Source organism: Uranotaenia lowii, chromosome 1, assembly GCF_029784155.1.
Source record: "Uranotaenia lowii strain MFRU-FL chromosome 1, ASM2978415v1, whole genome shotgun sequence".
Classification (NCBI taxonomy): domain Eukaryota; kingdom Metazoa; phylum Arthropoda; class Insecta; order Diptera; family Culicidae; genus Uranotaenia; species Uranotaenia lowii.
The window spans coordinates 157,769,456-157,784,633 of NC_073691.1; the positions used below are offsets into that span (position 1 = coordinate 157,769,456).

At 34.8% G+C, this 15,178-nt stretch overlaps 1 protein-coding gene across 8 annotated transcripts in view; it reads right to left on the bottom strand.

Moving 5' to 3' along the window:
- LOC129740675 (uncharacterized) overlaps positions 1–15,178 on the bottom strand; it is a 37,677-nt gene that overhangs the window by 13,696 nt on the left and 8,803 nt on the right. For all 8 annotated transcript variants that reach the window (XM_055732421.1, XM_055732419.1, XM_055732420.1 and 5 more), the window contains exons 3-4: positions 3,718–3,846; positions 3,287–3,545 (exon numbers count right to left, since the gene is read on the bottom strand). In XM_055732421.1, the coding sequence (XP_055588396.1) occupies positions 3,287–3,545; positions 3,718–3,846 (388 nt within the window). The remainder of the gene's footprint in view (positions 1–3,286; positions 3,546–3,717; positions 3,847–15,178) is intronic.

Here is a 15,178-nt window from a genome sequence, read left to right on the forward strand (position 1 = left end):
CATGTGACATAATCGCCCATGCAACATTATCGACAATGTGACAAATAGATCATGCAACATAATCGGACCATGTGACATAATCCGATCATGCAACATAATCCGACCATGATACATAATCTGATCATGCAACATCATCGAACTATGTGACATAATCGCCCATGCAACATAAATGGACCCTGTGCCATAATCCGACCATGGAACATTATCGACCATGTGACATAAATTTGAATCATGCAACATAATCCGATCATGCAACATAATCGGACCATGTGACATAATCGCCCATGCAACATAAATGGACCCTGTGACATAATTCGACCATGCAACAATATCAACCATGTGACATAAATCAATCATGCAACATAATCGGACCATGTGACATAATCCGACCATGTAACAAAATCCAACTATGCAACATAATCGCCCATGCAACATAAATTGACCATGTGACATAATCCGACCATGCAACATAATCCGACCATGCAACATAATCCGATCATGCAACATAATCGGACCATGTGACATAATTCGACCATGCAACATAATTCGACCATGTGACAAAATCCGACCGTGCAACATTATCGGACCATGTGACATAATTCGACCATGTGACAAAATTAAACCATGCAACATAATCGGACCATGTGACATAATCGAATCATGCAACATTATCGACCATGTGACATAAATCGATCATTCAACATAATCTGAGCATGTGACATAATCCGATCATGCAACATATTCGGAATATGTGACATAATCCGACCTTGCAACATAAATCGACCATGTGACGAAATCTAACCATGCAACATAATCGGACTATGTGACATAATCGACCATGTGACATAATCCGACCATGCAACATAATCCGACCATGTGACGAAATCCAACCATCGACCATGTGACATAATCCGACTATGCAACATAATCCGACCATGCAACATAATCCGACCATGCAACATAATCCGACCACGTGACATAATCCGATCATGCAACATCATCGGACTATGTGACATAATCGCCCATGCAACATAAATCGACCGTGACATAATCTGACCATGCAACATCATCGACCATGTGACATAAATCGATCATCTAACATAATCGGACCATGTGACATAATCGCCCATGCAACATAAACGGACCATGTGACATAATCCGACCATGCAACATAATCCGACCATGCAACATTATCGACCATGTGACATAAATCGATCACGCAACATAATCCGACCATGCAACATAAATCGACCATGTGACGAAATCTAACCATGCAACATAATCGGACTATGTGACATAATCGACCATGTGACATAATCCGACCATGCAACATAATCTGACCATGTAACAAAATCCAACTATGCAACATAATCGCCCATGCAACATAAATTGACCATGTGACATAATCCGACCATGCAACATAATCGGACCATGTGACATAATTCGATTTTACAACGCCACTTGCGATGACCTGTAGGATCCCTGCCACTGCCACTGGAGTCCTCCGCCGCTGGCTGTCTACGCTGGTGTGGTGGCCGTCATCGCTGCTCACCGTCATCGTTGCTCACTGGTCCACGGTTGCCACTGAACTACTGCAAATCGATATCTGAGTCGGATTACCACTGGTGGGGTCCACACTCAGATCGAAGTGCAGCAACGGTCTGTTCAGCTTGACGGCTAACAGAGAAAGAAACCGAGTCGGTAGTAGTAGTAGTAAAATTTGCTTTATTTCTCTGTTTTATGGTTAACATTTGATTTGTCATTTTTGTTGGTCAGCCTAAATGGCTCTACAACCCTGTATCTTAAGTGTTTGGATGACTTTTGATTTTTAATTTTCAATGATGACAACAAATTATTTTCACCTTTTTGTGATTTGTTTAAAGAATTTGATAACCTACTTAACTAATATATACATAATTTGATAACCTAGGAAGTGACCAGCTCGCGAATAATCTGGTGTTCTGAATCTTGGCAACTTGCCTTGAACCTAAGGATAGTCTCACTGAATCTTTCGTCAAGGGGTTGGATTGAGGCCAGATTATGAACCTCAGATGTACGAGTCCTCGGGGGTGAGTTAAGGATAATACGGAGGAATTTGTTCTGAACTCGTTGGAACTTAAGGTGGTGTGTTTTAGCGCAGCTCTCCCAGACCGGCATACCGTATTCAATAACGGGAAGTACTATCTGCTTATAGACAGCAAGCTTGTTGTTCAAGGACAATGTTGATTTTCGATTTATTAAGGGATATAAGGATTTCAGCAAAATGTTACATTTAGTGATGATTTTTTCGACATGTTGTCTGAAAATCAGCTTACTGTCCAATGTAACACCCAAGTATGTGACTTCATGAGACCACTCCACTGATGTGTGATTCATTTCGATTAAACATTCCTCATCCGGGATTAGTTTTCGGGACTGTGAGTGTGGGAAAAGTATTACTTTAGTTTTTGTAGCATTTATACATATCTTCCAACTTGTGAAGTAATCTGTGAGGACATCTAGACTTCGCTGTAGCTTATTTTTAAGTGCTCGTATTATCCTGCCATTATGGATGATTGCGGTATCGTCAGCAAACAACGACCCCATGCAACATAATCGGACCATGTGACATAATCCGACCATGCAACATAATCGGACCATGTGACATAATTCGATTATACAACGCCACTTGCGATGACCTGTAGGATCCCTGCCACTGCCACTGGAGTCCTCCGCCACTGAACGCCTCCGCCGCTGGCTGTCTACGCTGGTGTGGTGGCCGTCATCGCTGCTCACCATCATCGTTGCTCACTGGTCCACGGTTGCCACTGAACTACTGCAAATCGATATCTGAGTCGGATTACCACTGGTGGGGTCCACACTCAGATCGAAGTGCAGCAACGGTCTGTTCAGCTTGACGGCTAACAGAGAAAGAAACCGAGTCGGTCGACGGGCCCTTTGTTTTATACCTTTCGTAGGTAGGGAAAAACAAAACCCATCAAAGCAGGCGTTGGTGATGACGTCATAATCCTTTAGATAGGATGTCTGTCAAATGGAAAGCTTTCGTGACGCGAGATCTGTTCGCAAATTTCAATTTGCCCCCCTATAGTGTTGCCGTAAGACGTAATTCTACGTCAAAAAATCGTAACGGTCGCCTTGTAATAAAAATATACGTCATGATCGATTTAACCGATCGCAGTATAAACTACTAGTGATTCTAACAAAATATTAAATCGAGAGATAATAAATGGAAGAGGTAAAATAATTAGGGTTATCCATCAAAAGCAAAGTTTGGTTTTTCACTCACCCTCGCACTGCTGCCCCAGGGTTTGACCCAGGAAGTGGAACAACTTATCGGCCACCAGGCAGCGACCAGCTCGCCCCAGCATTACCCGGCAGATGGGACATTTGGTGCTCCTGGAACGGCATCCGGCACAGATCAAATGCCCATGGCAACACTGCCACGATGGAGGCCGAATAATTTCCAGACAAACGGGACACTCCAGCAGCCCAGCGATGCTCTGAAGGCATCCGGCGAACCGAGACAGAGATTGGGGGTTCAGGTTCTGAAAAAAAAAATCTGCTTTCAATTTGAGACGGAACAATTTTTGCTGACACCTTAATATACTTATTAATACTAATAACCACTTATAAGAAGACAGTTAAAATTTGCATCACAAAGTGATCCCACAAGATGCCACGCGCAGCGGAATTAGCATACCTCTACTAGGTACTTACATTTTTATCGAATCCGGAATTCCATAGCAACAAGCTGACACCGGGCTGGGAATCGATGACTTGTTTGCCGCTGCGAACTCGTTTGGCTATGTCGATTATCTTCAAGCCCAGCAGATCTTCACCATTCACCTGAAACAACATGTTATTAAATATTTATATTATAGTTGGCAGTTCCACCAGTTGACATCGGTTAATTTCATGCATTAAAAAAATCATCAAAAAGAATTCAATGAAATTGAACCTAATGCATCCTACATGTACACTAGGGTGTGTCGAATTGCAACTTTTCTCGAATTTTAAAAACCCTGTAATCTGAATGTAGTCAAATGAAATTCCTTTATATGAAGCTTACTGTAAAATTCTCTGGCTACAATTGTGCCATGACGGCAAAGCGATACGAGTTGCGAGAAAATAGTTATAACGCGCCAAATAGATCATTCGTTTTTCCATGAAATGAAACTAGCAACGCTGACAGACTTTTCAGTCCAATATTTTGAAAAATCATTCGAACATTAGGTGGGGTTGATTTTACAATTTTTCAAAAATCAATCAGTAAAAAGGACTTTAATATATAGTGTAATAACGATCATTTCGAAAGAGTAAGAGGGATGAGAGATGCTGCACACTGCCCCTTCCCTTCAATATGATCTCATTGAATTAGACCAGAGGTACCTATTTTGAAAAAACTTCATAAGTGAAGAAACTTTTTTAACCCTTTTTTAATAAAAAAAAATATTTCGATATCCTTTGATATAACTTCAATCTGCGAATCTATAATATTCAATGCGTTAAAATGTTGGCAAAAAGATGATTTTCGTATTTTGTTTACCAAGGAGTTTGAAAAATATCGACTTGGGAGTTCATTATGGAATCTTTCTCTAAATGTTATTCTATAAATGAAAATATTACACTTGTTGTTGAACAAAAAAAATTAGAAGAAATTTTTTACCATCAGTTTTTCCTGAGCTTCTTCTTATGAGCGCGAGGTTAAAACAACGAAATTTTAATGATTCTCATTTTGCAACTATGTGTAAGTTCGTAAAACAAAAATAATTGAGATCAGTTTTTGGAAATAATTTCTATGAATTTAAAGCTGATTTTTAAACTTTGATAATTTCTTTATTATTGTGTTACATTTTGTTCTCAATAGTAATTCGGAAATCGGAATCGTGATGTTTTCATAAATTCTGAAATACATTTCTCGTGTGATTGAAGAGTTTTATTTCCAAATCTAAACTTAATTCTGGTCTAAAATAATAAAGTATTATTCTGAACTCGGGAGACTTGGGAGCTCTACTTTCATTGATTTGCTCTTTAATTTCAAGCTCTCATCCTAACTTTATTTAATCTGAAACGAATGAAATCAAATAAAACTCCTTCGTTTTGAATAGAAAGCAATTTCCAATTGAGAATGTATAAATAATGTGAAGAATTGTTTTTTCATTTCTTGAAGAACACACTTTTCTTAAAATTTAAGAACAATTTCAAGAAACAGTTAAAAAATCATTAAACAAAGGTGATAGCATAAAGCAAAAAATCACATTTTTTCAAAGTGCAAGAAATCTAAGAGTGGGTTTTGAATTATTCGGGAGTTCTGAAGTCAAATATGCTTCTATTTCTATTATATCAGCACTCTGAAATACAAAGCTGACATTTGAAAATTAGTAAAAATTAATTAAGTTAATTTGTGCACTTTAAAAAACTGTAAATCGTTCCGAAGATAATGAAAATAAAGGATTTGAACCAATGATCAACTTTCTCGATGACTGAGAGAAATTTTGACTTTAAAAAAAAGTTACATAAGTTTCATTTTCAATTTTGTCCAGTTCTTCGAAAATCCAAGAATTTGACCAACCAAAACCGAAATTTAACTTCGACAACATGGATGACGAAACGCATCCGAGTGTGGAATCAAAATCCATAATACAATTTTTGAATTTAAAACGAACAAATACATAAATTTCATGTTATAATTCATTTTTGAATTTCATATTCAATTTTTCAATTATGACTGATCATGAATTCAAAATCTCGGTTACGATACTAAAATCAAGTCTAAAATGAAAGTTTTGTTACAATATTTTGAATTTGATATTGACTTCATGATTTTCCTTCGATTTTAAAAATATTTTATAGTAAAAAAACCAACAGCCACTTTAAAAAATTGGCAGCTATGATATTTTTTTTTATGATTATTATTCCGATTTTCTTAAATAATATGTAAGGTACAACAGACAAATTAACGGCAACCAAAGCTTATTTTTTTGATTTAAAATTGTTAGAAAATAAACATCTTCACGTGGAAAGTTGTTTTTTTTCGTATGTGGTAGGAAAATGGCTTTGTTTGCATATTTCTAGAAGTATCTTTTACCAGTGTTCAAAATTGTGCTAGATTTGATTAATCGAATAGTTGGTGAAAATGTGAGCAAGAGCATTTGTATTTTGAGACATTTTTACTAGTTCTGTGAGTCTTAAATAAAAAGCAGCTTTTTTTGAAATTGTCTTATGACTTTTATTGTGATAAGAAATAGAATGGGGGTTTGAGATGCTTTCTGTTAAAATCGGTATTGCAAATAAAAGTATACCAATAAATTCCGAATTAAAATTTATTTAAAGCTCATCACGAAAAATAGCCTTTCATCAAATATAATAATAGTAGGAATATTCCTCACTCCCCAGAAACTTGAAGGACACATGAAACGCGCCTCCATGTGAGGAAAGTTCTTACGAACATGAATAAATGCTATCGAGAAGACCTAAGTTGCCTTTGACTAAATTTCGGAAGCTTCTGGCGAAAACTGTTAAGCTCATCACCAATACTTTGTGTCCCGATCTGACAATTATACTAAATACAACACAAGTATATCTACTATTTTTTCATAATATCTTTCGTGATAAGTAGGTTGACTTCGTTAATAAATTTTATACTCAAAATATGATTTTGATTCATCGGTTCAACAAGTTTTTGAGTTTTCAAAAAATCAGATGTGCCTAAATGAAAAGTATTAAAAAGAGCTAATTCTACACGAAGAATTTTTTCCTTTATCAATTTTTCATTTTTAGAGTAATGCTGATTTCCATTTATCAAACGTGCTCCAGATAATTATAATAATGATGATGATGTGGCCATCAATAAATCTCAAATCATATTGTAGAGTTGATTTTAAGATCAATTTACTTAGTAAATTGTTGCCTTCTTATGATTTCTTTTATGAAATATGCATTCAGTATTGTCCAAAAAGTGGAATTTCCATCAATGATTATTCCAATTCAAATGACATTAGAATCTCAAATTGTAGATTTATTAGCATACTCCGTCAGTCGAGACCTTTTTTCCATTCGGCAGAAAACACCACAAATTGAGAACCATAGCAACATACTTTGCTACACGAAGAAAAGTTGGAGTAGGCTGAAACTCCTATGTTGAAAATAAAACATAAACAAAATTTTCTGCGTGGTCATAGAAATGCAAGTTTAAACACGAACTTTTGTAGTTAAGACGCGAACCCACGGTTGATGGAAAGAATGTTCAGAGTTTCCTTAGTACATCAATGCTTGAAATTTCCTTCTAGTAAGAACTTTCTCCAGGAGGTGGTGCTGATCATGGCCGTAGGAACGGGGGGGGTTTTGGGGGTTAAACCCCCCCCATAAGGGTCCAAAAATGCAAGCGAGATATTCTACTCTACACTCAAAATTTTAAATTCATAATCAAGTAATGATAATAGAGCAAAGATATTCAAGAGCAACTATCTGAACTAAACACCATTACAAAAACCTCAAAAACCCATTTTAAGTTAAGAATTCTGCTACAGTTTTTTAAAATTTTCTCACTTGTTAATAGAATAAGGTTGTCAGATTTTTTTCAGCACGTATCCGGGCCGGACAAATCCGGGCTGTTCTGTATAAAAACATGGCCAAATCTGGGTATTTGATTTTAAAATTGTCGACCAAATCCAAGCAAAACCGGGCAATATTGGTTAAAATCTGAACCTCATCAAAAATCTAAAAAAAAAACTTAAGAAACCTTTCATGCAAATTTTTTGAAACTGTCTGCAAAAGTTTTTGACGCATAAATAAAAAAAATTACAACACAATTTGTTTTTTTTTAGTTTTATTTGTGAATGTGTATGAGAACAAACCGGGCCAAATCCAGGCTTTTCCAATGAAATTTTGGCCACCAGGTCGGACCGGACTTTTCCTATTAAATATCCGGGCTAATCTAGTTAAAACCGGGCAATTTGACAACCTTATCATAGAATTTCTGGTCTAAATATTGAATTTTAAATTAAACCCAGGGTTCTGGCTCCATATTCCTATAACCAAAATTGTATTTCTACATATTTTCGTAATTCTGATTTTGTATCAAGTTATTTTAACACAAAATTTAAACATTTAAAGCTTCTTAGTGGCGATCCAAAATTGAAAACCAGATTCTGATTCGTCATTCGAAATTCACATTTTAAATCAGATTCCCAAAATAGATTAAAAATTAATAATTGAAATAATGAATTAAGGTTAAACCAGCCATACAGAATTTAAATAATAGATTCATGAATGAGTGCTCTAAGATTTGTCTCATGAAATTCTGATCTGGAATTAAGATTCGGAAATTGTATTTTTTTGTACATTTCGAAAATCGTATAGAAATTTGGAAACAGATTCAAAGTTCAATTTTGGAATTCAGGTTTAGAAATCAGATTTAAAATTCAGAAAAGGATTAAACTTGTGAATGAGTTTCTCAATCAACATAAAATTGTTGAGAATTTCAAGACAACATGAACTTAAAAATTTGCTTGTGAATTCAATTTACAGATTTCAAAGTTTTTAATCAGAATAAGTTTGTTCACATAAAGTAGAATTTGAGTTAATTTTCTAGGTTTTGATTCATGCAAAATATCCCGAATGATATTTAAAACAAATCATTCACATGATTTTTAGTATGGAATTGAATCTTTATGAAAAATATTTCCTGATTAGGAATCATGTACCTGATCTTCACCTTAAAAATCTGCACCATTTTTTTTTATTATTTCGGTGTATTGTTTAACATTATTAATATTTCAGCTTTTATTCAGCTGAATTTCAAACTAAAGTCATAAATTTAGTTCAAGTTTGCATCAAGCAAATTTGATTCGAATTTGTTTTTTTATCTCTTACTGTTTTTTTGGGAAAATTTTATTTTTTTTCATCGAAGGTTAGAATCTTGGAATTTGCCAAAAAGTTTGGGGCTTGTTTGATTTTAGTATAGAATAAGTTTTTTTTAAGAATTGAAGGCTCCCCTATAAAGAACTTATTTTATGCTCAAATCAAATAATTTTAACCAGACTTTTAAACAAATTCAAAAATTTTAACCATCGATGAAAGCAAATTTCATATTTTGTTTCTAGAGGTTTCATTAAAAAAATTTAGCTCACCCTTTAGGCTAAGGACCACTTTTTTGAAGTTAATTTTTTACGGTTTTATTAATGACATTTTACCATTCTTGTGGCATTTGTGTCTTCTCTTAACTTACAGTTTCATACGAAAACTATTAATGAGTACTTTAAAACGAATAATCATTAGTTACAAACATTATTTGTTATAATTTTTTTATTCGTGTGTTGTTAGACAAAAAATCATAGGTAAAAATTTGTCACCAAAACCCCCCCCATGAGTCGGTTCTTCCTACGGCCCTGGTGCTGATATACATGTCCTTGCTGAAGTATATGAAACATGCTGAGAATTACCAATGTTGATTATAATATGTTTGCTTTCATTCAGTATTTTTTTTATTTCAATCAAGTTTTACAGGCAATGATATACTTCAACGGAGAAATACTTGAAAAAATTCCTTTGCATCTCTACGCATGTTTTACATGATATGCTGTTTTTAATTTGTTTCTTTATTAAACAAAGAAATCAAAAATTTAATTTTATTGACCATCAAAAAATCTAATCATTGTTTCAACTTACTTTTTGCACAGAATATTTTATAATATGTTAATCTTATATTCCATACTAAAGCTATGTTCATTTAGTATCCGGACATTTCACTTCGGTGATAGCTATGTTAATAGAGCTCATATATGCAAAATTTTAGTAGCGTTGTATTGTTTATGAAAAAGACTATAAAACCTATTTTTTTTAAAGATTTTTAAGTTAACGTGTGTTTGAGATATGAGAAAGTGCTCAAAACGGGATTTGGTTAGTCACAAAAAGTGCATTGATGTGCTTTCAAAATCAAATCATCACTTCGAGTTTTAGTTTCAGTTAGAACAATATCTAGGCGTGGTCTTGTGGTAGCGTGTTCGATATATCCACGAAGATCAGGGTTCGATCCCCAAGCCAGGCAAGTTTTTTTTTTCAATAGGTAATTTGGTAATTGAGTGACTATTCTGATGCGATTTATGTAGGAAATGTAGCAAAGAAAGAATTGAGCAATTTGTCGAGTTTGGAATCCAGCACGTGGCATCATGGCGGCGCACCATGTACAGAACATAGTAAATAATAAAGAAAAATTGATATGAACCGCTCAAGCTTCAAAACATGCGAATCTAGGAATAGACCCTTTTTTTCTAAAAATTATAATTTAGAAAACGTCCGAAATCCTTGGTTTCTGTGTTTTTTCATCTTATATATGTAGCTTTTAACAGATCTAAAACTAACCTAAATTCTGGAATTGCTGTTTTTTTAATTATTCGATGTAAGGTAGACAATAAAAAAAAATAACTCCGTCTAAAGGCGGGGTTTGGAAAAACGACAACAAATTGACAAATATGTTAAACGTCTGCATCCGAAAAAGTATCGAAATAAAGCTTTTTAGCCCATGTGGTTTTGCAATTTTCGAAAAAAAATGTGGAAAATCTTTCCTGATCGAAAATCAAACTGAAATGATATATAATCATTAAAAAAAACTTCAGTAAACTTTTCAGCGATGAAATAGGTTTGAGAGGAATAATATTTAGTAATGATTACAATGTTAAAAAAGACTAGAAAGTGAGAATGCCAATAGAGGTCCAACGCTTTTGATGTGCCTATTGGAAAACTAATCACCCATATGTAAAATTTGTCTTACTTTAACCACATGGAGCGGAAAATGTTTAAAGTTCAAGAGTCTAGGAAAAGTTCTATATTTTTCTAAAAGTTCGTGCAGTTTTTAACGGTTTTTTACTGCTTGAGGAGAGGAGGATCACCCTTTTTACCTCCCCCCATAGTGCATGCATTGATATTTTGAACAAATATAAATATTAACTTACAATTATTTCTACAAATCATGTTTTGAGTAAAGTTAAGAAAGTTAAATGATGAAGCTTCGTGCGATCTTACAAATCTGTACCAAACTTTGTTTGAAAATTTTCTTATCGTTACAAAAAAAAATTCGAAACGATTTGTTCAGTCCTGATTTAGCGCAACGAGTTTTAATTCTAAATGTAAATTTTAATAGGATAACAAGATATTCGATGCAATGTAATTTTCTAATGAAATAATTCTATCGGCCACATTGGTGATATTTTATATTCTTTGAGAAAGAATATTTATTTAAGAATTGGAAGATTATAGAAGGATAGAAGGTTAGAATAAGGTGAATGATGCTGGAAACGAATGAAAGGTTAAATATAATTTGAAAAAAATTTCATCACATTTCACCTCTTTGATCCTCACGGGTCCACAGTTATTTTTGGTTTATTTATGCGTTTTCGACTGCTTCTTTAAAGCCGTTGAACCGTCGTATGAAAATAAAAAAAATCGTAAAAAAAACTTTTATGCAAAGCCAATGAATTTGTTGAATTGTTTAACTTTGACAAAAACATTTTTTGAAATTTGTAATAGATCTAGCCAGAAATACCTGCCATAACTAATTCTCATTGCATTCAGACTTTTTATCTTGAATTGGTCATAACTTTTTTTCCTGTAAGACTTAGCTTTCTTTTATGTTTCCAAAAACTGAAGCTCAAAAATAGGCAAAACCAATAATTAAAGACAAACTGCATTTCAAGCTTAAAAGATTTGTTTGGATCATTTAATGCGCAAAAATTTTCTTTTCCATACAAATTTCCCTACAAAATTGAATCCGCTATTGACATATGGCATGAAAAAAAAAAAGTTGTAATACAAAGTTAAAAATAAAATTAAAATTTTTTGCAAGATTTTTAACATTTTTCTTTAAATATATTGAACTTTAAAAATCGTGTGTAGAGAACCTGTAAACAAAAATATTAATGATTTCACTTTTTATTTCATCTGAAAATCAAAAGTCAACCTTTGTAGCTTGAAATTAACTGAAATATAGCTTAAAGCCTAAATATTCGCATTCAGCTCGCCCGCTTTCGGAAATCGGCCTTTTTTTATTACTTCTACCATAAAATGAAGCTCTCAAAAACTGTAAGAGATTGTGTAGCCGATAATTGCGAGCACGACACTCTCTCGGCTGATAGACCTTTCCGAGTCGGCCTTTTCCCTCCATCCTTGTACTATAAACGCACACACACGACGACTGAGCTGTCGTGTTCTGAGCGGGAGTCAGTCAACGGACAACATTCATTGAGTAAAGACGTGTGTCTCCCGTTCGGCTGATAGAGTATGAATCAGATCTGCACAATGGCGTATCCTGCCAGGAGATTTTTTTCGGCTGAACGGGAGGCTCACGTTTGTTTTTCGCGAGTTTGTTAAGTGTTTTTTCGAGTGTAGTGGCAAGAAGTGTAGCTGGAAATGCAATTTATCGGTAAGTTTATTTGTATTGAAAAGAATGTGGAAGAAGAAATTGGGAATAGTGTTGATAATTTTTGAATTGGTGGTCAGATTTTGTTTTTACGAGTAAATGGAGAGCATTTATTTGTTTAAAGTAGTTTATTGACCGGAATGTTATTGATTGTCCGTCCAACTATTGCCTTAAGAATGTTTTGAGGCTTTGGATTTGTTATTGGCGTGGCTGCAGTTGTGATTCAACTGGTGATGAATCATCACAGTGCTGGCTTGCAATATATGCCCAGTGCGCACATACTTTGGCAGGCATGCTAGCATTTTTTTTCTCCCAAACAAGCGGTTGCCCACGTTGTTTTTTTACGAAGTTGCGGCAGTGGCTCTGGACATTTTCTATTCGCTTGGGTTTAAGCCTCTGCTGCACTTTAAAACTCAGGAGTGGACAAACCATCAATTTTTTCAGTGTTGCAAATGAGTGCGAGTGAGATAGCTTATTTTTCATCTAACTTAAAATTGTTTTGTTGTTCGTGGTACGTGCCGCTAATCCTGTGAAGGAAAAATAATGAGTTTGCTTGACAATTTCTATTTGTTTTTCAGAGTTTTGTTTTTAATTTCGAAAAAATATGAATGGAAGAGTTTTGCATTGCATTATAAGAAAACCTATCGAAAATCATGAACTTCATTAAAATAAGAAAAAAGTTAAATTAGGCTAACAGTCGTGAACAAAATAATGATTGTTAAAAAAATTGAAGTATGGTTAGAATGTTAACCCTTCGTTTCATGATTTTTTATTTTTCCTTAAAAATCATTTTAAACAGTTGAAAATGATGAGTACATCAAGAAAAAAAATTAAAATAAAATACGATTTTTCCATTTTTTCATACAATAACTGTTGCAAATTTGTAACTTTATGAAACGAAGGGTTAAGTAAGATTATCGATGAAATCCACGTTTTGACAAAGCAAATCATCACTCAAGAAATTAATGAAAAATTTATTATATATTATGAATAATCATCACATTACTTAATAAGGTGAAATTCCAATCGACTTAAATGAGAAAAGGTTCACTTAATAAATATTCGTTGGATCGGGAGGACCAACATGAAGAGTGTTCTGAAGGTTCACTTTATGAATTTTCGTTGGATCGGGAGGACCAACATGAAGAGTGTTCTGAAGGTTCACTTTTTGAATTTTCGTTGGATCGGGAAGACCAACACGAAGAGTGTCCGGAAAGTTCACTTTATGAATTTCTGTTGGATCGGGAGGACCAACATGGAGAGTGTTCTGAAGGTTCACTTTATGAATTTATTTTGGATCGGGAGGACAAAAAAAAAACATTCCATTCAATTGGATCGGGTTAACCAATTTGATTCTCTCAAAAGATTCGAATATTCATCATAACATAAAAGTCGTCGTTCATGTTGGAAAGACTCCTGAGCGATATGTGTAAAAAAGATTGGCTTGAGAAACATCCACTTTTGGATAGGATTGACTAGCTTGAATTGTGATCCAAAGGAATTCACTGAATTGAAATGCATATTGTTCTTTGTGTTTGGAGTGAGATGTCCAATGCCACAGTAAGGTTTGAGGTATCTCCGAGTCAATTACTCGGGCGTGATGAATCAAGACAGCTGATGTAGTCCAAAGCAAATGTTTTTTTTTCCAAAGTTCGACAGTATAGTGGGCATAGCTGGTACCTAAATTCATTCGGTTGAAAGAAAGACGGTTTCGTCAGTTGTCATCACTATTCAAGCAAACTGATTAATAGTTCATTTTTCTAAGTAGCCCTAGTATTAAAAAAAAATATGATGAAACCATACATCAGATTTTTGGGGATGCAGAGACGGTCATAAATGGAGAAAAATGAGCGTGGGAAAGATTCAAGCCTCATTTGTTAAAGAGGTCTGATACTAATAGCAATTTGATTTGAATAACTGGTATAAAGTTGCCTGAACCAAGATTTGAAGAAGGTTTTGCGAATGGCAAAAGAAATAATCGCACCAATATATTTGAGTTCTACGAGCTAGATTCTTTATAAAAACATCATTCAACATTTTACTAGAACTGCATTGTGAATAAACTGATTCAGAGTGAGCATAGAGACAAAAGAATAACAAATTCGTCGCCATGGGACCCATAGACGGGGACGGCTCTCTTACGCAAGGTAGACGCTCAGTTTTGCCACGCGTTGTAAATCTGGAGCTCTCTCGCTTCATTTTTACGGTCCGAGTTTTTTTTTGGCCGACGAACGTGTTGAACGGGGAACGGAGCCCAGCGAGTCATCGCCCTCATCCGAACCCCACACTGATAACAAATGATTCAAATGGCATGAATAAGAACACATTGAGATGTTAACAACATTTCCAAAAATCGTTGGTCGAAGGAAGGGCATCAAATATTCGTGTTTTAGCATATTCTCAGTAGGAAATTTTGCAACCAAAACATTTTGTTTCTGTTTTTTCGATATTTTGTGTAGGGGGGAGATGTGTAGCCGATAATTGCGAGCACGACACTCTCTCGGCTGATAGACCTTTCCGAGTCGGCCTTTTCCCTCCATCCTTGTACTATAAACGCACACACACGACGACTGAGCTGTCGTGTTCTGAGCGGGAGTAAGTCAACGGACAACATTCATTGAGTAAAGACGTGTGTCTCCCGTTCGGCTGATAGAGTATGAATCAGATCTGCACAGAGATTTTAACAGAAAAATTGCTTTAACGTATAAAAAGCAGACGTCCACTCATGTGCTTTAGACTAAGTCGATTTGAGGTCATTTTTGA